At 40.5% G+C, this 27920-nt stretch overlaps 1 protein-coding gene and 1 long non-coding RNA gene across 4 annotated transcripts in view; one reads left to right on the top strand and one right to left on the bottom strand.

Annotated features, from left to right (window-relative positions):
• The first annotated feature begins 1552 nt into the window (after positions 1 to 1552).
• tspan11 (tetraspanin 11) lies at positions 1553 to 16327 on the top strand. 3 transcript variants are annotated; one of them, XM_034863847.1, is made up of 9 exons: positions 1553 to 1723; positions 3809 to 3916; positions 6843 to 7034; positions 10304 to 10378; positions 11548 to 11652; positions 12094 to 12252; positions 13019 to 13105; positions 13986 to 14052; positions 15847 to 16327. In XM_034863847.1, exons 2-9 carry the CDS (start codon positions 3830 to 3832, stop codon positions 15963 to 15965), a joined length of 891 nt encoding a protein of 296 aa, XP_034719738.1. In that variant the 5' UTR covers positions 1553 to 1723; positions 3809 to 3829; the 3' UTR covers positions 15966 to 16327. The 3 variants fall into 3 exon arrangements, with proteins under 3 accessions (XP_034719738.1, XP_034719739.1, XP_034719740.1); XM_034863848.1 differs by having other exon boundaries at positions 13986 to 14109; XM_034863849.1 differs by lacking the exon at positions 13986 to 14052.
• Positions 16328 to 16838: 511 nt separating this feature from the next.
• The window catches only part of LOC117938894, a 20061-nt gene continuing 8979 nt past the window's right edge, over positions 16839 to 27920 (bottom strand). The window contains exon 4 of the long non-coding RNA XR_004655499.1: positions 16839 to 17079. This is a non-coding gene — a long non-coding RNA (uncharacterized LOC117938894). The remainder of the gene's footprint in view (positions 17080 to 27920) is intronic.

Here is a 27920-nt window from a genome sequence, read left to right as displayed (position 1 = left end):
TTGCAAGATGTGCCACGGGACAAACACCCAGCTGTCTACCTAATGAGACAGGCTCAAATCCAAGCAAGCAGATGTTAAAACCTGACGAACATAATGTGAATGGATGAATCGATGCATAAGGCTGCGGTAGCATGTGTATTTATTTATTTTTAACCTACTTTTACACACATACCTCTTTTCTGTCATGCGATCACACATGCACACACCAATGCACATTGTTTGCTTTCTCCTTAGGCCACATACTAACTACATCAGAATGAGACTGGGCACTGGCCAGGCATAGCAATGCTCTGGCTATTCTGGGAAACCACATTTCTGTTTGTTCTACAATGTGTCACCCATGCAAACATGAGGAGATGGAAAACGGACAGGCACGAAATTCCTGTCCATAAAATGATGCTGTTCTGTACATTTTATGATGTGTTGTTTGGCTTGATTTTTTACTTAGGAAAACTTGACCGAATGGATGACATCCTCGGCTAAGTAATATCATTTTGGTAGACTGATTGTCGGCAGTCCAGATGATCACTGCTCCTCCCCCTGCAGGCACCATCTATTCCAACTTATTGAATTACTGAGGTGGAAAAAGAGGAAGATGCACGGTGAAGAGTCTGTTGGAGAGGAAGTCTTGCTGTGATGAAGAGCATGATTACATAAAGAAGGGGACAGGAGCCGTCTTTCAGTTATTTTATTCAGAACATATTTATTGGCTTTGATGCATGAGTTCTTTTTTCTAAATAGTGTGGCATCCTTGTTGCTTGTTGCCTTTTAATTTTTTTTCTCATATACATTTGTCTAGTGGGTTTTGTGTATAGTTGCATTTCTTTTGTGATTACACAACTTGTGAAAAAAAAGCAAACAAGTCCAGAGAATGAAATCAAAATGGATCAGCTTGATGCTGAAATACCACCTTACCATGTTTGTTGGGTCACAGATGCGCTCTGTTCTGTAATATTGTAGTCTCCTTTATTTAATGAAGAGTAATTTGAAAATCAATTGTTGGTCATACTGGCTTGATGGAATTCTTAATGAAATGTGTCCATGTCAACAGTAAGGGCTTCAACTGTGTTTAACCATTTATTGGACATTCATTTTTTTACAAACTTGACTTGCAAAAAAGCCCACTGAGTTTGTTTACTGTAGTGTGTCACCCCTTTAATTCTTTGTTTGAGAAATTCTTCAGGGGCTATGTGTGGTTACATTGTAACCAAGGCTATGCTGTTAATGGCACGGTGGTATTTAGCCTTTCTCGTGTCCATTTCCTTCTCACTCCACCCTTTCAACAAGTTCACACAGTGCTGCTTTCAAGGACTGTCTGAAATTTGAAAATAATCGTAGAATAGAAGTCAATAAACAAGTTGAATATTTTACCTATGAAATAAACGTACACTAAAGTTTGAGATTATGGCCCGAAAAAAATAATTTGCATGTAAAATATGTACTTTTGTCTCATTTATAACCCAAATTCTGGCTGGTCTCTTTGACCTGATTCATTTCTATGAGTCTACTACCTTTGACGAAAAAACTCTTGTTATGCTACTAAACGTCAAACATACGAGTTGTACTCAAAGGCAGCATCCGCACAAACCTGCTGTCGGACACCCTGAATGCAACAAGCTTGTCTGGATAAAACCTAAACGCTCACTTCTTCAGGGCTGTACGCTCTGATTTTACGGGAATAGTAACAAAACGAGTTTTTGTTGTCATCATTAATGTTAATCTGGTGAGTATGTGCTCGGCTGTGAAACGAAAACGTTTGTCGATGTATCGGCAAGGTGAATGCTTAAACTGTATGTCGTGTAGCGTATCGTCCCGCGCGTGAACGACGCAGGTGGATGGGATATTTTTCTTCTCAGGATGCTCGAAGCTTGCACACCATCCTGCAAAAGGGAGGCAAGAAAGTTGTCATAAACCGTACAGGACCTAGCTATATGTGCCCGAGTTATGGGCTGCTTGCGACGCCTGCTGTGGTCAAAGTCCGAAATCTCCACGGCAGGGCATCATTTCCAGAAGAAACCCTTCAAGTAGTGCTATAAAATCACTATAACACGTGGGGGCATGTTTAAACGACTGCATTTAAACAGCAAATAAAAATAAACTTCAAGATATTTAACGTTATCGGCCTAGGCTAGTTAAACTGCATGTTTTCTTACTAAGTGACGGATAAACGTTGAGGGGTGACTATTTTTGTGCAAATTCATATTTAGCTAAAGTAGCTAGCTAAGTGACGCGGGTCACAGCTAGCTAGGTGACTTTAAATGAGGTAAGGACTGGGCAGGGGCTAATACTGTTGCTGTAGGTCACCTCAAGTATGTATTTGTTTGAATTTTGTTTGAAATTTGTGTATCTTTAACAAAAAAAGTGTTCCATAATATAGACTTAACTCAAATGTTATAGAAATGGTGCCGTAATCTGCATGGTTTCTGAAATTAACAGATATGGAGCAATACGTTAGCCTAGTATTTTAGCCAAATTACAACAAACTCATTTTTTTATCACTTATCTGTCACTCACCTGCTTGGTTTTATCTGCCCTGAGGTTTCTGCGTTCACCCCTTCACAATAGTAGTACATTTAAATTTATATAAATAGAGGAAACTCTTGTTTTTTTTCTTTCTGATGCTGTAAACACGCCAAATACAACTCTATTCACTACACACTAGTTGATTAAAACCTTGGCGAAAAAAAGCAAACATATTTTGCATGGCCAGGGGCCACTTTCAGCTACCTTTGTGTTTGCAATTTAAACTCCAGTGGATTGATGAGGACTGTGGTTAACTGCTCCTCAGATCTCTGCAAGGTAAATCCAGACAGCTAGATTATCTGCCCCAATTTGAGTTTTCTGTTGCATGACTAAAACACACTTTTAACGTACACATGCCCCGCCAAAACAAGTTCCTTCCCGAGGCTATTTTTCAGGGGGACCACGGCTCCGCCCGGCGCTTAGCGTTGCCCAAGACGATTGTGATTGGTTTAAAGAGATGCCAATAAACCAGAGCGCGTTTTTGTCCCATCCCGGAAGGCTGCGTGGATTTGCCAGACCCTCCTTCCCAGCGCTGTGAAGGAAGGTCTGGCAATATAAGATTATGTGTACCTCAATGGAGACCTTGATAGTCTAGATAGCAGAGGAAGTATCTTATAATTCAGTCAGTATTCATGTGTTTGCTGTGTTATGCCTTTATTCCATTTCATCTTCCTTTTTATGTCTGATAAGTGCCAAGGAATTTGGGTTGCAGTAGCAAAGCCTGAGTATTATCAGAAGGAAAACAATTCAATAATCTTCTGACTTTACATTTCAGAATCAGAAATTCAAAGTCATAAAATGTTAAAGAAGTAAGTAACACTTCGTGATTTGAAAGAATGCGATTAGCTAATTGTGAAGACCGCAATTAATCAAATGTGAATTATTTTGTTAAATGTTTGGTGTAACATTGGATTCAACCTTTAACATTTATTCCTCTTTTCATTATTATATTTATGTATAAAATTCTTGAATAATGTTACATATCACAGATTGTTGAAAGAAATGTATTTTGAGTGGATTTTTTATTTTCTTTATTTAACATGATTGTAGAAGCCAAAATAATCACAATCGAGTCGTTACTGTAATAGCTGTCCAAAAATTATTTTCTAAACCCTATTCAACATTAATATGAAATTAACAAATATGTGTAAACAAATATTTACAAAATTGCTGTTTCCCATAAGAAAAAAAAGAGGCTGAATGGATTGAGTGCAGAATGTGCAAACACACTGTTTATCTCCCATTATCCTCTTCATGCATTGGAAAAAACAATCTGCACTTTCAGAATTGAACTGGTGGAAGGAAGATGTCGACGGCTTATAAAGACGACCAGGAGGACTGGCTGACGGTGTGTCTCAAGTACCTGCTCTTTGTTTTCAACTTTCTCTTCTGGGTAAGTGAGAGCTGTAAAGGTTATCCTCTCTTTAAGTTAACTACACTCCCAAAAACCTTACAGGAAAATGCTTTACAATGGTTACACTTTGTCATCTGTTCAATATGGTGCTCAAACAGCTACTTTTACCAGAGTATTTTTAACACAGGTTTCTGTACTGCTTAAGTATGGGAAGTGAGAACTTTTGCCATCTCTGCTATAACACTGTAGAAACTGCTTCAATGTTTCTTTAAACTGCAGACAGAGAGACGTTTAAGGGAAGGAGCAAAGTGGAAACAGGGAGAGGATTAAGGAGAGTTCTATGGACTTGGCCCCGAAGTGAGTCATAGATTATTTAGAGCTTGTCAGTGTACGTTGAGGAACAGTGTGTCAAACCTGCTCTCTGCAATTCAGTGTTAAAGTGCTAAAAGTGTATGAGCTTACAGCTCCTCCGTGGAGTGTCTGGGATCACTTTGAAACAAGTCTGAGGCAAAGAGAATATTGAGAAAGAGACAGAATAAAATAAAATGATATGAACCCATCCTAATATTGTGTAAATATTCATGTAATTGTTTGTGCTTTGTCACTTTCATGCTTTCATTGTCACTGGTCATGCTTTTGGCAACATTGTTATTTAAACTTTTATGCCAATAAAGCCCCTTAAATTAAATTGAGAAAGAGAGAGAACCTCCGGACACCCCCCCCAAACCGAATCATCTGCAGACAAAAAGAGAAATACATCACCTATTGGAAAGACACTACTAAACATCAACATACGTAGCCCTACAGTACGCAGTAGCTGAATTCTCAAGCACCATACATGACCACAGACTCAGAAAGACTCTGAGCAGATACAGACTGAGTGGACACAGTCTGGCTGTGGAAACAGGCGGCCACAGACAGGCCTGGCTGCCTCAAGAAGACAGACTGTGTTAGCTCTGTCCACAGAGATAGGTCGAGAAAGAGCAATTCAGTTCTATTTTATTTACAGTATTAAATCATAACAACAGTTCTCTTGAGACAATTTACAGATAGAGTAGGTCTAGAACACACTCTATAATTTATAAAGTCCCAACAATTCCCCCAAGTGCAAGCACGGTACGACAGTGCGACCATGCCCAGTGGCGGGGAAAAACTGGTGTCAAAGGAAATCCCCCGGCAGTCTAGAACTACAACAGCATAACTAAGAGAGACCGGTTAAGGAGAGGAGCCTGGTCAGGCTAGAACTCTCCCCATTATAGAGCAACACTTCCTGCTTCAATGAAGCACATATACAGACTAGTGATCAAGCGATTTATGGGCCGGCCGATACATCGGGCCAATACGTTTTTATGTGTATCGGCATTGGCCGATGCACGGCTGCTGCGTTTGCCGATTTTATATAATGAAATGTGTCTTTTTAAATTTAGACTTGTAACATTTGTTATCATCGTGCAATTTTTGTTGTTTATATTGAGGGCGCAAAAGAAGTATCGGTTCCAAATGTTGGCTCAAGAACTACTTCTAGTGGTTTTCATGCTGTTGTTTTTTTTTTTTCTTCCTTTTTTTTTTGCAACAAGGAACAGTATGCAAAAGATTTAGCTAGTCATCTCGCTTAATATCAAATCCATCCACTTGGATATTGATGCAGCGGATTGAATTCATGCATCCCTTCTGAATACGATTGTTAAGGATTTGTATTAAATGATTGGTTTTGACACTGGATTAGGATTTGAGGAATTGATGCTTTTACATCTTTATGGCAAGTCCAAGCCATGGTAGTTTAAAACATTTGAAAAGTATATATATATATTTTTTAACATTGCGTCCCAAGGTCGGCGCCCTGGTTAAAATTATTTTGAAAATGGGAGTTTATAATTTAATGGAACTTGCAAATCTAAAATAAACATAAATAAAATAAATGTCCTAAATATGCTAATAGTTTGCGTGGAGTTATCTCCCGCGGGCCCGTGTTTATCCAAGTGGAACTCCTTCCTTGGGCATGTTGTGTTTTCAGTGGTTTGTGGATCTTGCTTTTGACGGAAATGGAATGGGAGGATGAAGGTGAGAGACTCTCTGAGGCATTTCCTCTCCATCCGTTTTTGAAACTGATGATAGAAACAGATCGTAGGCGCCTCCCTGAGTCTCTTATCCAGGATTCTTTGTAAGGAAGGTCATTAGCCCGGACTTGATCTTTGAACCCTCTACTGCCCCTATGACTGTTAAGCTTGATTTGACTTGTTTCCGACTCATTTCCTGGTTCTTCTTCTCCATAAACAACATGAAATCAAGGAGGGGGTTAACGTTTCCTGCTAAAGATGTCTCACCTTGGTCAGAAAGCAGAGGGAGACACTTTGTTTCTCTCCCTATGACTCTAGAGTCACCACTAATCGCTGTAACTCTCTCACTTTCTCCCTCTCTCTATCACCCACTCCCCACACACACACACATATACCAGCTCAACACACACCAATGCGCAAGTATAAACATCAGCCAACTTACGTAGGCAACCATATATCAAGCTTTATTTTTTGTGTCTGGCCACTTCTCCCTGTTTCTCTTTCTATTTCCTGTCTTTTCTTCCTTAGGCCCCCTTTCACTAACCTGCTGTGTGACTCATCTAACAGCATTGAACTCACTTCCTGTTTGATGTTTCCTGCCCTGTAAAGTGCTTTAATTCTGTTTGTCTTGTATTTGTCTTTCTTTAGGAGTGAATTGACATGGCACACTCAGTGTTGTCACAATATTTCCTTTCTCTGTTCAAGTCACCCGTATCTTCTATTCCTCTTTTTTATGACTTATACCCTTTTACAATTTGCTTTTATTGTGCCTTTTATCATGTCATTCCATCTGGTGTTCCTTCTTTGAAAGCTTTTGCTGCACCCATATCAGTCTGATAGCTTTCCTTATCTTTACATCCTAATTTTGTTTTTACCCAACCCCCTCCTTTCTCTCTTTTCCTTTACAGGTGGGTGGAGCAGCTGTTTTGGGCGTAGGAGTCTGGACTCTGGTGGAGAAAAGTGACTACTTGAGTCTGCTGGCCTCCAGCACTTTTGCTGTGTCGGCATATATCCTCATCCTGGCCGGCAGCCTGGTGGTGGTTACGGGCTTCTTGGGGTGTTGTGCTGTCATTCGGGAGCAGAAGAGCTGTCTGTCCACGGTGAGACTGGGGACCCATGGAGTTTTTTTTACTGAGGTTGTTGTAAAGGTCTCGGGTAAACGGTATTTTTATGAAAGAATAACATTTTTGACAGATTTGCAATAGTGCTTATTTAAAATCTTTACATTTTTGATGCCTTTACTGAAACTATTTAAGATATGTCATCATATATACAAAGCAGAGTTGTTTACTCTAAAATGCTTAGGGGCAGGTAACAGTTATTTCTTAAATCCCCTGGAGAACAGTGGCCAGCAACAGAAGACTGCAGTTTTCACTTGGGCAGCAGCTTTTATTACGGGGACGTGGTAATTATTTATATTGCAGGGTTCTGCTGAACTGCTACCAAAGCATTGACACGTTTGTGAAAGGACTGCCAAGTTTGGTGTGGCTTCATCGTCTGCTTTGTGTTTATAAAGCAGGCTATGAAGCCACACTGAACTTCCAAAACAAAGACAAAAAAATATGTAGGGCCAGGGCTCGACAGTAACTTCTTTCCCAAGGAAAATGTAGGCTATGAAATATTTTGTGGTCTTTAATAAGAGACATGAAAAGACATTTACAAGCAAGGTGATTTAATTTATTTGTATATAAAAGTATACTAAGTTTGCAATAATTTCTGCACTAAACCCTATTTAATAGTTATGCAATTATTTATACTTTAAATTGCTTCATACAGTGTATGGTTCATGGTCCAGTTGTCATTGTCCAAAACAGGGTTGCACAGATTAGACCAAAGATTGGTGATGAGGCAAAACCACTTTAGAAAGTAGCAGGAAAGGTTGCGGCGGTCTGAACCGGCCCGTCGTTAAGCCAGCTGATGGTTTGGCTGCGACTTAAGTCTCCAGTTGCTGGTTTTAGAACGTATGGTACGTCACCTGTTTTACCAGCCAATAGAGAAGTCAGCTGGCAATGTCAGCTACAAACTAAAGAAATAGAATGATCCGTAATCCATTCATCATATGCTACGAACTGTTAGCTGGTCGAGTTAGAGCCCGTGAGCACGGTGTATGGTCGATTGAGCTAGAGAATGACTGAAGAGAGCGAGCAGCGTTGAATCAGAGAAATAATACGTTGTTTTGCAGCTTTAGCAAGTATCTCACTTTCACTAGCTTTAAACAGCTACAAATGATATCCAGCTACAATAACACAAGCCAGAAGTTAGAACGGAAGTACAGAGAGTCGTTGATAAACGATACACCTGTTGTCTATCATCGTCTCGTGTTGTAAAGTGGCATGGGGAGCATCACAAGAACCTGCAAGTTCCAACTCTTCTCGTTGTGAATCTTTGAGTATAATCTGCAAAGAAATAGGGTGAAAATATTATTATATTATATAATATTCGCACATGTGCTCCTAAATACATGTTACAGTTCTCACGCATCTATTCTTAGTTTCAAATGCAAGAAGTGATCCACAGTTCAATCTAAAGCCTGATTCGACTGCCTATTATTGTCTCACCAACTACTGTACATAATCACTATGCAATGAGATAACCTACATTCTCTCCCTGGTCTAAGGTCTGTCTTAGGATGCTGACAAATGGCTCTGACACGGACCTTACTCACCTCATTATTTTACTGAGACAGGGCCTAGTATGAGAGAGGCAGGCAGGAGGTTAACGGTCATTGCTGCAGGACTATTTTTAGATCTATCTACTGCTTGCAGTAGATGTGTAGCGGATCGGGTGTGGGTGTGTAGACAACCAGAGACTGAATTGTTTTTTTTTTAAATCTTGTAACCAAGCGATACCGAGCAGGCTGTGTGTGCCAAACGAAAGCCAACATTTGCTAAAGTGTCTTTATATATTAATACAGTGAGAGTATTTCCACCCTGCGGCTGTTTGTTTTAGACAGTTGTTTGCCATCTCTTGGTTTCCAAAGCCATACAGGCTGGGTATTAGAACCTCTCTCCGGAATGGTCTCAAGTGAAACAGCGCTGTTGCTGCTCTTAAACTGTTGTCTGCGACAGTTGGGCCTCATTAGTTGTATGTGTTTTTGCATTACACGGCTGACCCATGCTTGTGTGGGGTATATGAACCAAAATATTTACAGTCAAAAGTTGGTGCTTTTGTTATTGCGTTTTTCCATGGTCCATTACACCTGCTTGACTTGACTCGGCCCCGCGGTGCCCTGTCCTCCTTTTTCTATTAAAGATCAGTAGCGCGTCATGCGTGAGGATAGCGTGGCTGGTTGTTATAGCAGGAAACTGCCATGACCTAATGCAACACTCACTCAGAACGTCAAAGGCGTGTTGCTTTTGATTCTCGGCATGGGGCCGTTTCCACAGCTAGAAGACAAATTTAGTTTTAAAAGAAGCTGGAGGCAGCAAAGAAAACACTGTTGGAAAAACTACTAAAACACAGCGAGTTTGTTAGGGACACCCAACGTCTGTCGCCACCAATGATGACGCAGTGAATGGTGACGATTCCCTCCAACCAATCATTAGTCTGCAGGTTTTCACGTCACCTTCAGGTATCTCCTCAGCTCACTTGGAACCTCAACTGAGGTGGTACTAAAAAGCATTAGTTTAGCCTGAGAAAGCTCTAGTTCTGATCTCGCTCAATCTGCAACTGTCTGTCAGAGAGCGCCCTGAATGTGCAGTCAATCTGTTTGCTACACAGATCATTAAAATGTACTCTTTCAGGGCGTACAATAGTGCTTCCACTATATACCTAACAACTAAAGCCATCATGTTTATTCCTCATTGATATTTAGTTTTTTAGCTGCTGAGGTATTGCTCTTTGGTTTTTAGATAATTACACCAATCTGACGTCTGATTAATTATCTTCCTTGGTTTCTCAAGCAATACGGTGCTCACGATTCATATTTAAATCGCTTTGACTTAGTTTATTCTGGGATGGAGTTTTGAAGTTAATTATAATGCATAATATAACTTGTGTCAAGCAGCATGGTGAGCGCTTTTAAAGATGCCCAAGAGAAATCGGATTCTACAGTCTGTCAAAGTGATTTCTGGTTTGTCTCTTTGTGTGCATCATTGCCATCTGTGTTTGCAGTGACAGATGCAGCACAATGACAGTTTATGGAAGTCTTTATTGAACCGCCGGAGTACGAGCAACTTTCTTAAAGTTATTTCAGTGTATTGATGACCATGAAGCTGAAATGTCTGAAATAAAGTAACTTCTTTTGCCAAATTTATTGAATTGCTTCCTACTGTGCTCTCTCTCTCTCTCTCTCTCTCTCTCTCTCTCTCTCTCTCTCTCTCTCTCTCTCTCTCTCTCTCTCTCTCTCTGTCCCGTTTCTCATTGACAGTATTTCTTCTGCCTGCTGTTTATCTTCTTGATTGAACTGGTGGCTGGAGTACTGGCTTATGTCTATTACCAGAGGGTAAGTCAAAATATTCTAATATTTTAGGCCGCCAATATAATAGAAGATGCACACAGGCATTGAGGGTGTTTTGCTGAGAGAATGTTTTAATTGCTTTTTTAAGTTTGAGTGCTACAGATTGTGTCAGCCCTCTGGCTGTGTGTTGAAGGGCAGCACTTTCTGCCATATTCTTAAAGCTCTTCAGTGAAACTCCTTGAACAGTATGCGAAAAAGCCTAGTATGCTATAAATGCTTTTTTTCAGGTTTGCACCATAACAGAATAGTCCATCTGGGATTTTTGATGACTGAGTTCAGAAACTGAACAGTTGCTATGTAGGGGCGCAGACTCCGGGGCATCATTAATGTATATGTTATGAGGATGTTGTCAATGTCACGTGCCTACTAATGAATCTATATGGATACCCCCATTTGTTTGCTGTGTTGTCTTGGCTCGTGGAACCCCTTGATGTAAGTGCAATCAACTGACTTTTTTTCTTGGTTTTTCATCATTTATTCCCTAGTTGTCTTTTTTCCATCTCAAAGGACATGGATAATAATGAGTCACTTGCAAAACTACATTAGATCTTTTAGCGTTGCTTATTTTTTTGCTGCTCTTTTATATGTGTATGTGGTTTGACACTGTTTTCCTACCTCCACCGAGTGTAATGTTCAGTGTGTGCAGTTGATCTAACGCACAGTTCTGAGGATCTTTAACTCAAACATATGTCTGTCACTCAGCTAGGACTGCAAAAAGCACCACGCTATCTGAAAGCTCAGAGATTTATTCTAATGGAAAAGGGTTCAGCACAGGATGGAATCACTTTAGACATAACAAAGGGCTTTCATTCTCTCTCTCTCTCGCTCCCTCTCTCTTGTTGTCTCTCACACACACACACACACACACACACACACACACACACACACACACATACACATCAATGGCTATGTTTAAAGTCTATTTTTTGCAATGCATTTTTCATCTGACTTTTGAATCGCAGCTCTCACAGATGCATGGGAGTTGCTGCCTGTCTATCTTGTCCTAATACACCCACTCTTTCATTTTTGTCAAGTTGATCACTTCAACACTCTTTTAAATATGTCTTGGCTACTGCACATTTTTGCATTTGATGTGTTCTATGTGTAATTAATAAGTTGTTTGTGCTGTCTCTCTCTTTTTTTGTCATTTCCAGCTGAGTGAGGAGCTGAAGCAGCATCTCAACCAGACTATGACAGATAACTACGCCCAGCCAGGGAAGGAGGCCATCACATTAGCTGTGGACAGACTACAACAGGACGTACGGACTGTATTTTGTGTTCTTTGTTTTGTTGTTGTTAGTTTATTTAAGGTTATAAGATACACTTTTCTTCAGCTAGCATTCAGTACAAATAGTCACACTTTGTTATGAATGTGTTTTCCATCAATCAGTCTGCAGCTATCACAAATTAAGTAGTATTAAATTATGCTAAAAATTCAGAAAAAGAAATTGCTCATAGCTCTGTGTTATCCGTTGCCGTTTGCTCAATGCATTGATCCCAAAATGTATGGTGAAGTACCCAGATCAAAAGTCATTTTGTCAGAATCCTTATGAGGAAACTAAACCACTCCCTTCAGTTGCAGGAAGTTTATTGAATAATGATTTGAGCCAAACAAATATATCAAAGAAGAGGGATGGTCTTTTCTAACAATGTGTGACATCATGAAACCAAACATTTTGCTTTCCCCTCTGCCTCTCCAGTTCAAGTGCTGTGGCAGCAACAACTCCCATGATTGGATGGTGAGTGTGTACATTTCATCAAAGCAGGCAGGAGACAGGGTGGTGCCTGACAGCTGCTGTAAGACCATCACCCCTCACTGTGGCAAGAGAGACCACCCCTCCAACATCTACAAGGTGGAGGTCAGTGCACTACACACTTCTGAAAGCTGTTTCTATGTACGTAGGTATGTGGAGACACTAGCCTGATGGGGACCTCTCGATAAATGTAACTACACGTCACGGCGACGTACGCCGCTCGGCCATGGCTTGGTAGCGTTGCATTTCCCCCCGACTCATTTCCTGGTTCTCCTTCTCCATAAACAATGTGAAATGAAGAAGAGGGTTAACTTCTACTGCTAAAGATGTCTCACCTTGGTCGAAGAGCACAGGGGAGACATTTTGTTTCTCTCACTATGACTCTAGAGTCACTGCTCGCTCCGAAGCTAATCGCCGCCACTCTCTCTCACTTTCTCCCTTACTCTATCACACACTCCCCACACACACAGACATGACAGCTTGACGCACACACCAACACACAAGTACTAACTTCAGGCCGCTTACGTAGGCTACGGCAAAAGCTCTGCACGGAGCCTCCGCAGAACCAGGAATCAAGCTTAACTCTTAGGTATCAAATATCACGTTGCATTTATGGAACTCTCTATTGATTTACACAAATATTCACTGTGCAATGTTTGCTGCCTAAAGACTATAACAAGAGTACTTTTAAGATTTTCCCATATGCTGATATTTCCCTACTTACCGCCAATGTCTCCTTCGTTGCTGCAACACATTGAAAGTTAGACACAAAGCAAGATTTAAAGGGTGTGCAAGCTTAATACTGCAGCTATTTGTACAGTTGAGTGTTTATCTATTAAGTGATTTTAACTTTCAGCCTTTGGCTTTGCAGGGTGGTTGCATCACAAAGCTGGAGCAGTTTCTGGCCGACCACCTGTTGGTCATTGGTGCTGTGGGAATAGGAGTGGCTTGTCTGCAGGCAAGTAAATTATGATATGTAGTTCAGATAGTTGTTAGAGAATAAGTATACAATTCAGCAGTCTTCATCCTGAATAGACTGTGCTTGATATAAGCCCAATTATTATTTTAGCAAATGTATGTACTGCTTTTATCTCTGTTTAAGATGTGTGTATAAATGCTGCCCTTTGTTTAAAAACAAAACAAAAAAACAAAAAGTGGGATGGGGTTTAGTCTTATCATAACTGAAAATATGCCAGCACAGGTCAACAACTTGTAAATGGACATTTCTTTTCATCTCACTTGAGTTTCTGTCATCATTATCTGATTTTGTTCATTCCTGTTATTTGATATGTCCCAGCCTGAGATGGACATAAGCTTTTAAGCCACACAGAGGCCAAGGAGGCATACAGCGGTGCTTTCTTTTCTATAATTCTGTGCTGGCTGACAGTCCATTTGTAGCTCTGCACCATCTCGTTGTAAAGAAAAAAAGACTGAAACTTGAGACCAAATCAACCTGCATTGATTCTATCCAGTTGTCTTTGCATGACTGATATGCCCTTCAAATATCTACCATTTTACATGTTGTTTTAATCAGGAAACTGGGACCCCGAGAATAAGGCCAGTCATGCTGCTGACAAAAGCCTGTGTAGTGTGATTTAGCATTTTAATTCAAGCACGTTTGCTTTCCTTTCGTACTTTAGGCTTATTGTACGTCTTGTCTTTGTCAACTGTCAGTCAGTCTTAATGTTGGTACACTTCCCTGCCTCCAGAATCTGTCAAACTGACCTACATAATGTAGATGTGTGTTAATTCAGACTAGCTGTAGTTTTTTAGTCAGTGTATGTTTCTTGTGTACCACAATAATGTCTGTGTGTCTGTGTGTGTCTGTGTCACTGTAGCTGGCCGGGGCTCTCTTGACAGCCTGCTTTATCTATCTGCTCTATAAAGAAGAGAAAGAGAACTTCGGTGCATTGTGATTTAGCCCTAGAGCAACTTTGTGGTTTAATCAACAGGAGAGACAAGGTTGGAAGGCATTGTGGAAAGTTTTATGTCTAACTGCATGTTTGTCCATGTGTGATTGTCCGCTCTGTGTTAAATGTGGAATATCTGGGCTTCATGGATACCAAATGAGCATATTTATGTTCCTACATGGTCTTTTGCTGAGCAAGATCCATGCAGCTGCTTGGCTTTGGCCGTACTTTGCAGAATGTTGCTGTGTATGTTGTGACAATGGGCTGTTAATAGGTCAAACGCATCATGAGAATGGCATGATAATTAGTTAAACTGCTTTTGCACAATATAGGTGATTAGCAAGAGTCATGTTCTGTATCCTTATGTAGAAGTGCCTGATTCCCTAAAGTACAACAAGAAAATACAAAAAACCTACTGTACTTGCTGTACATTTGTGTTTGCAGTTTAACTTTAAATTGAAACCTTATCAGGCTTCACTATATATTAATAAGTCTCTGATGAACATGGAGTTATTTTAATAGCGATTCGGAATAACTGTAACTCTGTTGAAGCCGGGCTCCGCCCTCCTACGTACAGTACTTCCGCTCAAATTCCATTTTCTCTAGTACACCGTCTGGGTTTGTGGCACTTTTTTTCTTCTTTTTTCTGCGAAATCGTTGCTGGTCCAATCAGCGAGCAGAGGGAGTGGCTGAGAACAAAGCTGTAGTTCTATAAAGGCGGTGGAGAAAGATCCTAGCGAAGCCATTCAGGCCATTGGGAATGCTGACCAACATTCTGAAGTGAAAGCCTGAGCAAGAACAATCTTTGCTGAGTTTCGATGGTGGCCATGATGTTGTGGCCCTCCTCCCCACGGGGTTTGGGAAAAGTTGAGTTGCTAAAGTTGAGTTGCTGATTGAAAGATTTTTACATCTTTTCTTGGCTTCTTTATGCACATTTGTAAAAATTTGTATCTGGGGTGCCCAAACTTTCAAGCCCCACTGTATATATGAGCTACGTTCCATCACTGGCAGTGGTGGAGAAGTGAAAAAAACAATCAGAAATTTGCCTGAAGAGAGATTGTGATGAGTCTATAATATACACTGCTGACTTGCTCGATTAGGCTTTCTCAGAGGGCTTTTAGAGATTCTAAGATTAAATCTGGCCAGTTGCCTGTTCATCCATCAAGCCTTGCAGGCCTAGTGTCTTCGGTCAATATCTGTATCTGCTGTTCTTGTCTTTGTTTTTGGAACATTTTTATAGTACAGATTATGTAAGTCATGTCTCCTTCATGCTTCAAGGTACCGCGTAGACCTTTGACTTTAGCCTGATGCCAAGAGATTACATTGCATCACATCATGTCTTGACAAACGTAGAAACCTTAACATGAATTTTTAACTTAATTATGTAATCAGACAAATTGTTGAAAACATTCCTTTTTTTTTTTTAGCCATTACAATGTTACTTTAGATTGTATGGAATAATCGTCAGTCTAATCCCAAATTACAGTAGTATTCATGTACAGTAGTAGTGTTATTTGTGATTTTTCGCAAACATCTTGTTGTCGACCCCAACGCTTCATCTCATATCTGCTTGTGCAAGCCTGTGCACACAAACATGCTTGTTGCTGCAATAATGGCTGCTTGACTCCTGCCATCCCCATAGTAACCAGCTACATACATTCCAGCATGTCTCATATCACCATCACCTTTAACCCCTCTCTATCGCTGCAGTCAATAGCATTCCAGCTTCCTGCAGTCTCCCGTGGTGCCAAGGAGCAGCACTTTTTGACTTAACACTTCCTGTTTTCAGGTCTGTGGCATGGTGTTCACCAGCTGCTTGTACAAAAGGATCAAGACGGACCCGTACTGAGCATGCCAGGCCCCCCAACACACCATCCTTCACAGGCAGATGGAACAATGACCTGCTGACACCTTAACTTCAACCTCTGAATCTTGAACTCTGATCTGGTGATCTAAGCCATGTGCACAGACACGTTCCAGGTCACCCAGATTGCAGTCGGAAACAAATCGTGCCATTAACCAACCAGGTTGATTTGTTGTTCCTCTTGTAAAGTATACACGCGTTACAAAGTAGTTTGATCCAGGCTCATACATTTCTGATACCTGACTGATCTCGGTCTACTGGAATATGTCTGTTTGCATCATTGCTTTGGCTTGTATGCATGCTTTAGTTTGAGCAGGACAAAAGAAAGGGACGAGCATAGTCATAATGCATCCCAATCTGTTCAACTAATGATGATCCAAATTGATTCATCATGTTTTCACTGTGCAGAGATTTATATTCAATTGTGTTTTTGTTTTTTTGGGCCATTCCAGCAATAGTAAGCTGAGTAACGGCCCAGACTGGTGCCACTGCTAATTAAGAAAGCAAATTTTTGGTTTGGTTGTATATTATGTAAACACAATGTGCCTCTTTGACCCTTCTGCTGGTAAATCATTATGTATTATTACTGCGCCTGAAATCTTAAAGGGAGCAGATATGCGGCAGCAAAGGAAATCTAGTTTACAATCTTTATTTTTGTAGGTATGTCTATATTGCTGAAAATAGAAGCACTAATGTTGAACTGCAGGGTAGTTATTACAATTACGTTTATCACTACAAACATTAAGACATTCTCATGCGGTCTAATAATGAAAGGAAAAAGTGAAAATCTTTTTCTTAAGTGGTTGCCAGATGCCTGAATGTATCACTCCACCTAGTGGTTGGCACTGGTCATACACTGTACTGTGTAATATTTATATTTACATGCTATACTGTACTTCAAATGCAACTGTAATTTTGCAATACATCAAAGTCCGCTTTTCCTGTTAATGTGTGACACTCAAAATGAATATACATGTCTGATGGATATATCATTAACAAACACTACATTCTGTGAATAATTCTTGACACACAGGTTTCATTATCTACAGTGAAGAAGAGGAAGCTTTGTAAGGAGAACTTAAGCATTGACTATGTTGTTGCACTGCCTAATCTTTCACTTGCCACCTCTTTTCCTGTAGTTATTAGTTGTGGAACAATCTACTGCAGATGTGTTTCGACTTGTCTTAGCTGTGTGGATCGTAAAGTAAGAAATACGTATTCTGTGGATATAGTTGTTCCCGTTTTGAAGATCAAAAAGTGAAATATTCGTTAGACGTTTTTTTATTTATATCGTTTGTAATAATACAACACCATTGCAAAGACTTGTGTAATCTCCTCGGATTTGTTTTTTCCCAGTCTTGATTGACTTACAAATGAAGTGTACTAATGTATGTGTAGATAGCTGTTTATGAGATGTTGATATGACATTGGCATGTGCTCCATCTACTGACTGTGCATTTCAAAAATATGTATATGAAATGCATAAATAAATGTTTGAATACTGCATTGCATTGTGTTAATGAAAGACAGACATTTTTGAGTGTTTTAGACAGGCAGTTATGATGCCATGATTGTCTGGCTGTGCTCTAGTTGATGAGATTATCATCATCGGGTCATTATGTCAAGTTCAGTCAGTTCTTTTGAGAAGGAATCATAAGTTTGGCCCCAAAGGTTTTGAGAAAGTATTCATAATGCAAAATTTCTCTATGTAATGGTTCTGTCAGCTGGAGTAGTAAACCACTAGAGGGAGACAAAGGTTTTTAGTTACAGGCTTTTAATCCAATGTCATGTCAATAATCTTACCGTTTGGTTAAATCTGAGCCACTTTGGTCCCACCCGATGCTCAAAGTTGCATTCCCTAATAGAAAAGGATACTCTTAACCTGATTGTCTTGTAGTGTAATGTTTGTAAAGATTGAACCTCTACTTCTCAAGGCGTTTTAGAGACGTGCCGTATAAGAACAAACATGTTTGATACCATTTGATGTGTCTCGTGTTGTGAAACCATGACAATCGAATTGATTCATACTGAAACTGATTCACTTTTTTCGTAAACAGTGTCTTCTTATTAGACCCATATCACATCCAGTTTGCTCTTATAAATGGTCCTAACTTTTCAGTGTGTTTTACAGCCACAATTTGGTGTGAATCTTTTTAAATGTCTCATTGTATTCAGTCTGTGCACAATAGTGTACAAACAGTAAGCTGGAGTGAGGTTGTAGGTTGAGATTGGTTACATTATCATGAAGTGTGTGGGCTGCAGTAAGAGAACATTGTTACTTGTGGGGTCTCCCACAATTCCACATTGGGAAATCTTGTTGTGTTGCCAGTTTAAACCACATGTATTCATTATGCAGAGCTAGTGCACTTGATTGTGGTTTTAGTCTTATTGAACCAAAGTCTCCACATATTAAACACTATGCCATGCACATAGATTTTCTGTGCATTATTGTGTGTGCACTATTGTTGCCATATGGCCTAACTATTTGTCATTGAAGCATGACTTTTCCCTATTTCTTTGGTCCAGATTACTTACAAGACACTGTTGGTTCAAAGCAATCTATCATTGTCACCCATGTAGGGAAAAGGGCAAAAAGTTTTAAGAGTTTGGATTTTGTCCAACAGTGGGGCTTCAGTGAGCCCTTAGTCTGTCAGTCAGTCCCTTTTGTCTTCATCAGCTATATGAGGATGGCTCTCATTTCCTGCAGATGACACACACACACACACACACACACACACACTGCCATGAAGAAAAAGGGCACACTGATACTGACAAGATGGAAGCACACACAACTCCAAGGTTGCACACATTAGCATGCAGTTTGCCAGAAGAGACCCGAGGGAGAATTGGGAGCAGCTGGAGATTCACCACTCCCATGTGTGGAGGTCTCTTTGTATCACAAGTACACACACACATTCTTACACCTTCCATCCCTATCACATTGTAGCTGTTGGGGTGACATATCAATGGGGACAGCTAAATAATAAGCAAAAACAAAATGTACAAATACAATCTTTAAATTTTAAATGAATGCATTCAGTTGTGTACAGTTGTGCGTACGTTCCCTTGCATGTGAGCATGCTGTCACACTTGATTTATGTGTGCTTTTTTGTGTCTGTAAGGCGTTTGAGCTCTCGTAAAACGTATTCTGGCTTCTACACAGCTATTGTCTCAGTAAGTGCACCTGTGTTCAATATGTGCCGGAAATCTTAAGGCCTTGGTTGTAGTAATCGAATAGTGCGGCGCCTGGAGCTTAATAGATGTGTGGGAAAGAACTTCTGTAACACGTTTTGTAACGTAACAAGCCAGAAGTTACACAAGTCTGGTTAGAGAGTCCTTGTGTTTGCGTGGTTCTTAAAACCACCTCCGTGTACACACATCTGTATTAGGCTCAGACCTGCAGACCAAATAATGTCAACAGTTTGTGGTGAAGGACTTTGAAATCAAGTCCATCACAATTACAGACACTGCTACAAAGGTGGGTCCAATTAGGTTTAATGTCGGTTAGCATTTGTCCGCCAATAAAGAGGTCTGGAAATGGACTTCAAAGCAACATGACAATCAACCAGGGTCCAAAAGTTATATTATAGGCTCAATGATCTTTACACAAACTGCAGGAACATGAATTCATGTTTTTAATGAGAATGTCAGGCTTGCAACACATTGCAGTAGCTCCAGTCATAAATGTGTTTGACAGATTTCTAAAGTGATCACAGACATAGGGAAGGAGATGGCGTGTGTAGATAGCTTCAGCATTGGATGTCGTGGCTTAAGAGTCTGAAGACCACATTGTTAACACAAATTGAAAATGATCCGTCCTTGCTGAGTTAAAAAAAAAAAAAAATGAAGTATCATTTCATATAGAAATGAGTATCCGTGCTAACATGGGAAGCCGTTACTTCCAAGCATGTATGAATTATTCCAAATTGTATTACTTACTGTAATTCTTATCTTCCTCTTTGATTGTCTTCATGTTCATGGTATTTTTGTAAAGGTGTACTTTCCCCTTTGGGATTAATAAATTACTCATCTAACCATCCATGTGCAGTATAGGTGGAGGTGCCTTTGGCTGCAAAGGTCTCACACCTGTCTCACACCTTCCTGTTGATTTAGAAATCAACAGGAAATCCCTTAACTTCTGCCTGGAAATACTACATCAACACTTATTTTCCAGAACAAGTTAAGGTTTTAGTAGTTACTTTCTTCCTATATGTGTCTTGGTAATGCTTCATGTTTAACTTGTAGTCTTAAAGCAGTGTTTCCCAACCTGGGGGTTAGGACCTAAGCGGTTGCACGATGAAGTCTGAGGGGTTGCGAAATGATTACGTAAACACATTTGTGTTACACAAAACTATGCAAATGACGTTTTTGTTTGTGAATTGCTGTATAGGTTTACGTACATCTTGGGGTCCAGATAAAACAATGTAAAACTGTTGAAATGGCCACCATGCATATACATAATGCAATCTGGGACTTGGGGTCACAAGTAGACAAAGCTTCATTTTAAGGGGTTGACAATTCAAAAATGGCACCTAGCATAAACCCAACTTTTGGCTGTTTACTGTATATTAAATGTCCCCTCTAAAGCATATGAGTGATGTCCCACTATGTCAATATAGTCTGTGAACCGAGGACATGGCAGCTTTAGGCTTTGTGGTTGGTACGGGCGGCTATCTACTTTTTAGCCACTAGTGCATACCCCGGATGCAAAAAGTTTCCCACTGGCTTCCCGGTACCCCCACAGTTGAGAAAGCTGTGGTTTCTGAGGTATGTGTGTGTTTCACAATGTGTGTGTGTGGGAGGGTCTTTGTCCATGGGAGAATGAGTTTAGATGGAAACAAACTTCGGAAAGTGTTTCAAGACAGCGTTTCAAAAGCCTGCTGTCTGATAATGATGACGAGCTTCGTGTTGATGAGGGTGTTGATTGATACCAAACAGATGGCGGAGTGGTCGTAAGGTTACTCAACTTCATTGTGATGCATTGCACTTCCAGCACAGGTACCATAGTGGTACCTGGTGAAAGAGTGAAAAAGGGGTGTAGAAATGGAAATGCGGGGGCCGATGCCAGTGTCCGTGTCCTCTCACTGAAATGTCATGTGATATGAATTTAAAGTCAGAGTGATATTCTATTGTATACTTGACCAGCATCAGCCACTTTGAAAAATGCTGACTGTTAAATGATTATGCTTACATAGTCTAGGTTTGTGTATCAGTGTGTTTGTGTAAGACCCATATATTGTTGTGATTTGTGGTGAGTGATCAGATTTGCTTACATTACAGTCGGACTTGACAGCTTTGTTTCCCACCGTAGGTTAAAAAGTTGGCCCAAAAGATTTGGGTTCAAAGTGATGGATGTTGTGTTGCTTATATGTGGTGAAGCAGGCCAACAGGCTATGGAATTCCATGCTTCAAGTGTGTCACGGGGCGCTGTACTTCACTTTAACATGGGTCCGTCCGCATCCACTGATGGTGTTGTTACACTGTAATTTATATAGGTTGAGTAGTGCTTCTGTTTAAAGCGACGGTTGGAGTCTGTAAACCTTTACAAGCTGGCTGTAGTTTGACTCTAAACCCTATGGATTGTTCAGTCAGTTGGTTAGCATGCAAAAAGATATACTCAGCTTTATAGTGTTTAAAAATGGGAAACACTAGAACTAAATAAACTGCAACAAGCTGTTTGCAAAAATACTATTTTCATTACAAAAAATGTATGTGTACTGTACGTGTTTGCCATGTCTGTGTATACATCTGACGCAGATGTGGTTTTGTGTTTGCGTGTGAGATGTCCATTGTCCACATGATATCAATAATGTCTACCTTTCCGGTCAATGAGAAACACAACATGACGGCTTTCAGAAATGAAGAGCCCTGGCGTTGGTTTGAAAACCAAGATGTGAACCGGAAAGGACTTGTATAAAAACAGATTAGTCTGTCAACCTGTGTTTGTTTATGCTCCGAGGTGAATTGAAGAGGAAGAAGCGGATATGATATTTGGAGGGGAAGACGTGTATTTATCATACACACAAAAAAAAACGGGGGGCACAGGAACATAATAGCGTGAGAGGAAGTTTTGTGATCTCCCTTTGAGATTGATGGCACGGAGGAGAGAGCATGGGAGCGACCTTGACTTGGTCGTGAGAATGGTGGCGAGCTCGAAGACAGAAACAGAGAAAGAGAGTTTGTAATCAGTAAACAGACCCTTGGTTGTACTTTAGGAAGTAAACACTTAAACATGAGGCGCTGTGCCATTACGGCGCATGGGCTTGAGAGTCGAGATAGAAGCAATAAAGACAGATGGCAAATTGGTTCAAAGGGAGGAGAAAGATATGTTGACTTTGAAAATGCATGCAATTGAACGGATAATTTGGACTAAATGAGCACAGGCATCATACTGTGATGCACATTCCTTTTTTCATAAAGCAGACTCATTTGCTGAATGGTGTTTTTGTATAACTTAAGGCAAGATTCCTGCTAAGTTTATCAATTTTATTGGATGGTACACAGCTGTTTCTTTTACTGAGGCAGGACTTTTGTTGTTGGTCTGGTCTCACTCTGGTCATCATCAAAATCTCATGAATTGCCTTTAAGAAGGAATTTGCTGAATCTCTTTTGCAATTATAAAGTTTCTGCTGGTGATATCAAGTATGTCGGACCATTAGCTAACACTGATCGGAATGTATTATGCAGAATGTTCACGTCAAGAAATCATGTCCTTTAGTTTTAATTCCTGACAAATCTGCTAGTTTCACATTTTCGACATCTAAAGTCTTAGCCTGTTACATCCCTAATACAGCAATACAGAGGTTTTGAACATCCCTATCAGCAATTTCTCTTCTTCAACTTCACTAGCATCTGTCATCACTCATATCAGTCATTACTGCCTAAAGAATTGTTTATTACTTTGCTAAAGTCAAGTCTTAAAGTACCTCTGTTGCAGTCCGAAGAATGTAAACCAAGCGAAAGGATTTCCTCGTGCCGTGGAACTGGGAAATGATGTGTTTACATAAACTAACATTCTAATTGTCAGTTTCACAGCAGCAGTGCACTTGAGGTATTTGTCTTAGCCTTGATATGAATATTATTTTGACATTTACGAAGCTGCTATGCAGGTGTGGAAACGTAAACATGTGTATGGTGTTTCATGGGAGTGTGATACTGTTTATTCCTGAAGCATCAACCCTTATTTTGTTCTCTGCGGAAAGAAAGGTGCGTGCCAGGCCTTAGGTGTGCAGCTGTGGGAGCTTCACAGTCTTTACATCTGGATAGCCTTTTCAACACAGGCTAGGATGAAACGTGTCTCAATAAATCAGGATTTATCCAGTGAACATGATTTGAATGTTGTAGTTATCGGCCCTGGATGGGATGGCTGCTGCATCCCATCTGTGGAACACATCTGCAAATTAAGTGATCACAAGCTGATGTAGTTTTATAAACAACAATAGCCTCAGCTTCAGGGTTTTTTCATATAGAACTCCTATAGAATAAAATCTCCCCAGTATGTTTGAAAAGTAGCAGTACTGTATAATCTTTATACGGTGTTGCTGAGCAGCCATTAGCTTTGGGTTTACCCACCTGGCAGTTCGGCCAGAACAAAAATAATGGGCTTACCTTCAGTGGCATACTCTGTGAAATCTTGCAAATGGGAATGTAATAAATCGGCACTGCCAACACTCTACCAGTGATCCTAAATCAAGATTATTTGTCCTGCGAGTGGTTTCAGTCTAGGATTAAAGAGTGGTGGTTCTTTGTTCATACAGTATATAGCTATACATTATATAGTTTGTTAATTTAAAAACACCTCAGTTTCTATGATCACAATTCCATTATTTACCAACTTTGATAGTTTAAAAAGCATGTACATTGGATAAATTAATTACATGTAAAAAAAACAAGCTCCACATTTAATATAATTTTATTGATCTCTTCAATGCACTCATGCCTATATATAGTTTCTGTTTAGAGTATGTATATATTGTGTATATATTATTGTGTGTATATCTTTGTTTTGGTTGTTTTGTTTGTGTAAGCACAGTGTGAGTAACGATGCTCCAAAGAAACATTCCTCGTATGTGTCCACTTACCTGGCAAATGAAGCTGATTCTGATTCTGATATCTTAGTCTCGCTTTCTCAAAGAAAAGGTCTGGACAGGTGATTTGAGTTCTAAGCTACATGGGCAAAAGACGTATTGGTGACAGTCTGAACTTTGAGTGTGGTTTAGTGTTCAGACCGTTCAGCAGACATTGGGAAGCAGTTTGTTTTCGGTGTGGCAAGGAAAGTCTCACCAATAGTGTGTGTGTGTGTGTGTGTGTGTGTGTGTGTGTGTGTGTGTGTGTGTGTGTGTGTGTGTGTGTGTGTGTGTGTGTGTGTGTGTGTGTGTGTGTGTGTGTGTGTGTGTGTGTGTGTGTGTGTGTGTGTGTGTGTGTGTGTGTGTTTCTCTGGATGACTAAAATGAGCATACCATTGCACAGACACTCAAACAAAATAGACACACTTCTTTTCCTCTGCCAAAATAGGCTCTGCTACGTACAACATAGAGTTTAGACTTTCTCTGACACACATGCCTCACATTACTCCTGGCATCTTTCTTGCTTTTTATAGTGAGTTGTATTGGTTTGTGTGTGCGTGTCCTGGCTTCTTCTTTTTTTTCTTTTTTTTTTACTTGTTTAAATGAGAAGATGTACCCCATGAGAATCCAATTTGGTTCTGTAGTGCATAACACTAAATAGCTTGCTAGAGTCAGCATTAAACATTAAAATAACAGGTCTAGGATGCACAGTGCCTACATGTGATTCTCCTTTTATCCACCAGATGGACTCTGTGTTCTAAATGGCCATTTTGGCATTGAGAAGGCAGGCATCCCTTACCAGACTCCCTTCGTATTCGAAGTGTAAACCTTCTACTTGGACTGTGTGCGGATGGCTGTGATGATGGTGTGCATCTCTGGAGAACATGTGAATCATCATCTTCAGCAATCCTCAGTAAAACCCAAACAGGCTTTTAACCACTGTGTGCCTCTGAAGAAATTAGGAACTCTGTGATCCCTGTACTTCTTTTTTATTCTTGCATTCTGAGTATTCATTTTGCACGTTTATGGTGCTCATAATGCTCTGTAGAAAATGGAAATAGTCGTGGTTATGAATAAGTAATTGTGTTTTTTTTTTGTTTTTTTTTAAGCAAGAAACACAGAAACAGATGCAGGGGGCAAGTTCACATGGGCACTGAAACAATCACCATGGAGACCAGGATTTAAGTGTGTGTGTGTGTGTGTGTGTGTGTGTGTGTGTGTGTGTGTGTGTGTGTGTGTGTGTGTGTGTGTGTGTGTGTGTGTGTGTGTGTGTGTGTGTGTGTGTGTGTGTGTGTGTGTGTGTGTGTGTGTGTGATGGTAAGCACATTCGTGTGCATGCTCATGTGTGATGTTTCACAAAAGCTGACCTGACGTCTATTACAGAAGTGTCTCTCTGTGTAAGGACGAACATGCCTCCATTTGGCGAGCTAACTCAACCATGTCCGTCTCCGGCCAACTGGTGTTGTGTTGTGTTGTGTGTGTGTTTGTGTGTGTGTGTGTGTGATTATAAAGGAACACTGGTGAGGAGAAAAACAGGGTAGGTGTTAGTGATCATCACACAAGCATAGAAATGGGATCCAAAGGCAGAATTGTCTTTATGAATAGAAACCGTATTCGAAAAGCTCCCTTACTTCATCTTGCAATCAGAGTTCACATTTTCACATTATAAACCGGATTCTACCAAGTCATGACGCCGTTACAAGTCTTTTCGAGACGCATCTTAAGACACAATCAGGGAATCCTCTCTCAACAGAAAGGAATGCTTCTCCCAGACACTTATTGACACACTTCAATTTTAATAGATTTTAACCACTGTGTGCCCCTTGAGACAAAGAGTGTCACTGCCTGCCACAGATTTCTGCCAGTGCTTATTATGCAATCCTAAGCTTTGATAATTCCTTCAGTGCACCGTTTAATTAGAAACACATGGCCCTGAGATCGCAGAGGAGTACAGAGCTTCTAATGTCTATACAGCCTGCGCCATGAGTAATTGTTTCTCCCTCGCTAGTACTGAGCCATTTTTTAACCTGCTGACAGCCAGCAAGCCAGGAGGAGGAGAGAAGGAGGAGAGAAGGAGGAATGAGAGGGAGATGGAGAGAAAAGAGGAGGGACATGAGATAAGAATGAATCCATATCTGGGTTTTTGTTGTTATAATTTGACTATATTATGTTAGGAAAGGAGTGAGAAGCAGAGGATGTAGATGAGGAGGCCAGTTACAGCATATTCTCCTTGTTCTTCCTTTTGTTGGTCATTCCGCCAGGAATTGTTTAGAGTGAGGGAGGTCCCAGGTGTGCTGGAGACCAATAGAGGCTGACATCATGACAGGACACTTCATCAAAGCCTGCGGAGGCTGTTTGGCTACCTGCCCGGGCTAAGGAAGAACTGTTATAGCGTCTCCTATACACTGCCAGGCAGTGCAGGAACTTTACCGGATATCGAGATTGTGATAGGTTGTGTGTGTGTGTGTGTGTGTGTGTGTGTGTGTGTGTGTGTGTGTGTGTGTGTGTGTGTGTGTGTGTGTGTGTGTGTGTGTGTGTGTGTGTGTGTGTGTGTGTGTGTGTGTGTGTGTGTGTGTGTGTGTGTGTGTGTGTGTGCGTGTGCGCGCGCGCGCGTGTGCAAGACAAAGTGGGTCTTTTTTCTCTTTTTTTTTTTTTTTACTGTGTCCAATTGAGGATATCTTGTGGACATTTAATCTTTTTCCATTACTTGTCACCCCTTTCGCTATTCGTCTGAGATAATTGATTTGTTTCCATGGTTATGATATTACCTTTTGTCACTTCTTACCTTTTGAGTATGTGAGGCAGACACACACTCTCACACACACACACACACTCTCTCTCACTCACACAGACACACACGCACACACTTGTTACTTAATTATGAAAATACTTTAAACAATATGTTTAATTAAAAATGGATAAATTACACTTTTTAAATAGTCAGTACTATTGGGCATGATTCAACTGATGACATGAGTGTTAAAACAAATGTAATCGAGTAGTCAATCAGAAAAGTGTCAAGTTATATTTGCAGATTCCAGCTTCTTAAATATGCAAAATTAATACTTTTTCTGTTTGGGACGATTGTTAACTGAATATCTTTTGTGGTTTTGACCGTTTGTCGGACAAAACGAGCAACTTGAAGACATTGATGGGCTGTGAAAAAACCCAAGACCTATTTCCTCTATGTTCTGACATTTTATAGACCTCATTGTCCCACCCCTCCTAAAAAAACAACAACAATTGATCAAGAAAAAAGATCATTGGTTGCAGCCCTAGATCACATTTTTGAACTGAATGACTGCAACCAATCCCAATGGTTTTACCATATTTTAACACATTTCCTTCGAGGTGTCAACAGGTATCACTGAGGACATAAAGTTCTTTTCTTGCTGAGCGGATTTCTATTTGTCATTCATCCTTGTGTTGAACTTTGCAACACTATGTTCCACGCCTATCTCCTCTTTGTCAGCTGTCAGTCATTCCTGGCCAGCGGGCTCTACCCTGCTGGGCGGTGTGTAAGCCAAACTTAAATACCCACAGCTGTTCACAGCAGCTTTAGATGGAGGGAGAGGAAAGAAGGAGGAGAGCGGAACTTGAGAGTTGTGAAGTCGATCAGCTCCTCAAAAGTCCCAGTTAACTCTTCCTCCGTCTTTCTGCTTCTAACTGTGCCCTGTCCAGAATAACCATTAGCCTGCTGTGGTTGGAATCCCAGCTCGCATGACTCAAATCCTCCTCTGTGGGAGCTAACTGTTTGGCATCTTACCCTGTGGGTTGGTGATGTCACAGATATGGGGGCCCCTCGTTGTCATCGACAGCCGAACTCCAGACTGATGTCACAAAACTGGCATTGTCGTGATTTAGAACCGCTGACAGACAGCTTGGTGTGTTTGTATGGCACAGATGGTTGGGGAAGGGAGTGGAGGGGGGGGG

This window comes from Etheostoma cragini, chromosome 23 (genome assembly GCF_013103735.1).
Source record: "Etheostoma cragini isolate CJK2018 chromosome 23, CSU_Ecrag_1.0, whole genome shotgun sequence".
Classification (NCBI taxonomy): domain Eukaryota; kingdom Metazoa; phylum Chordata; class Actinopteri; order Perciformes; family Percidae; genus Etheostoma; species Etheostoma cragini.
Note: the sequence above shows the minus strand (reverse complement) of the source record. Positions and strands in the feature narration are given on the sequence as shown.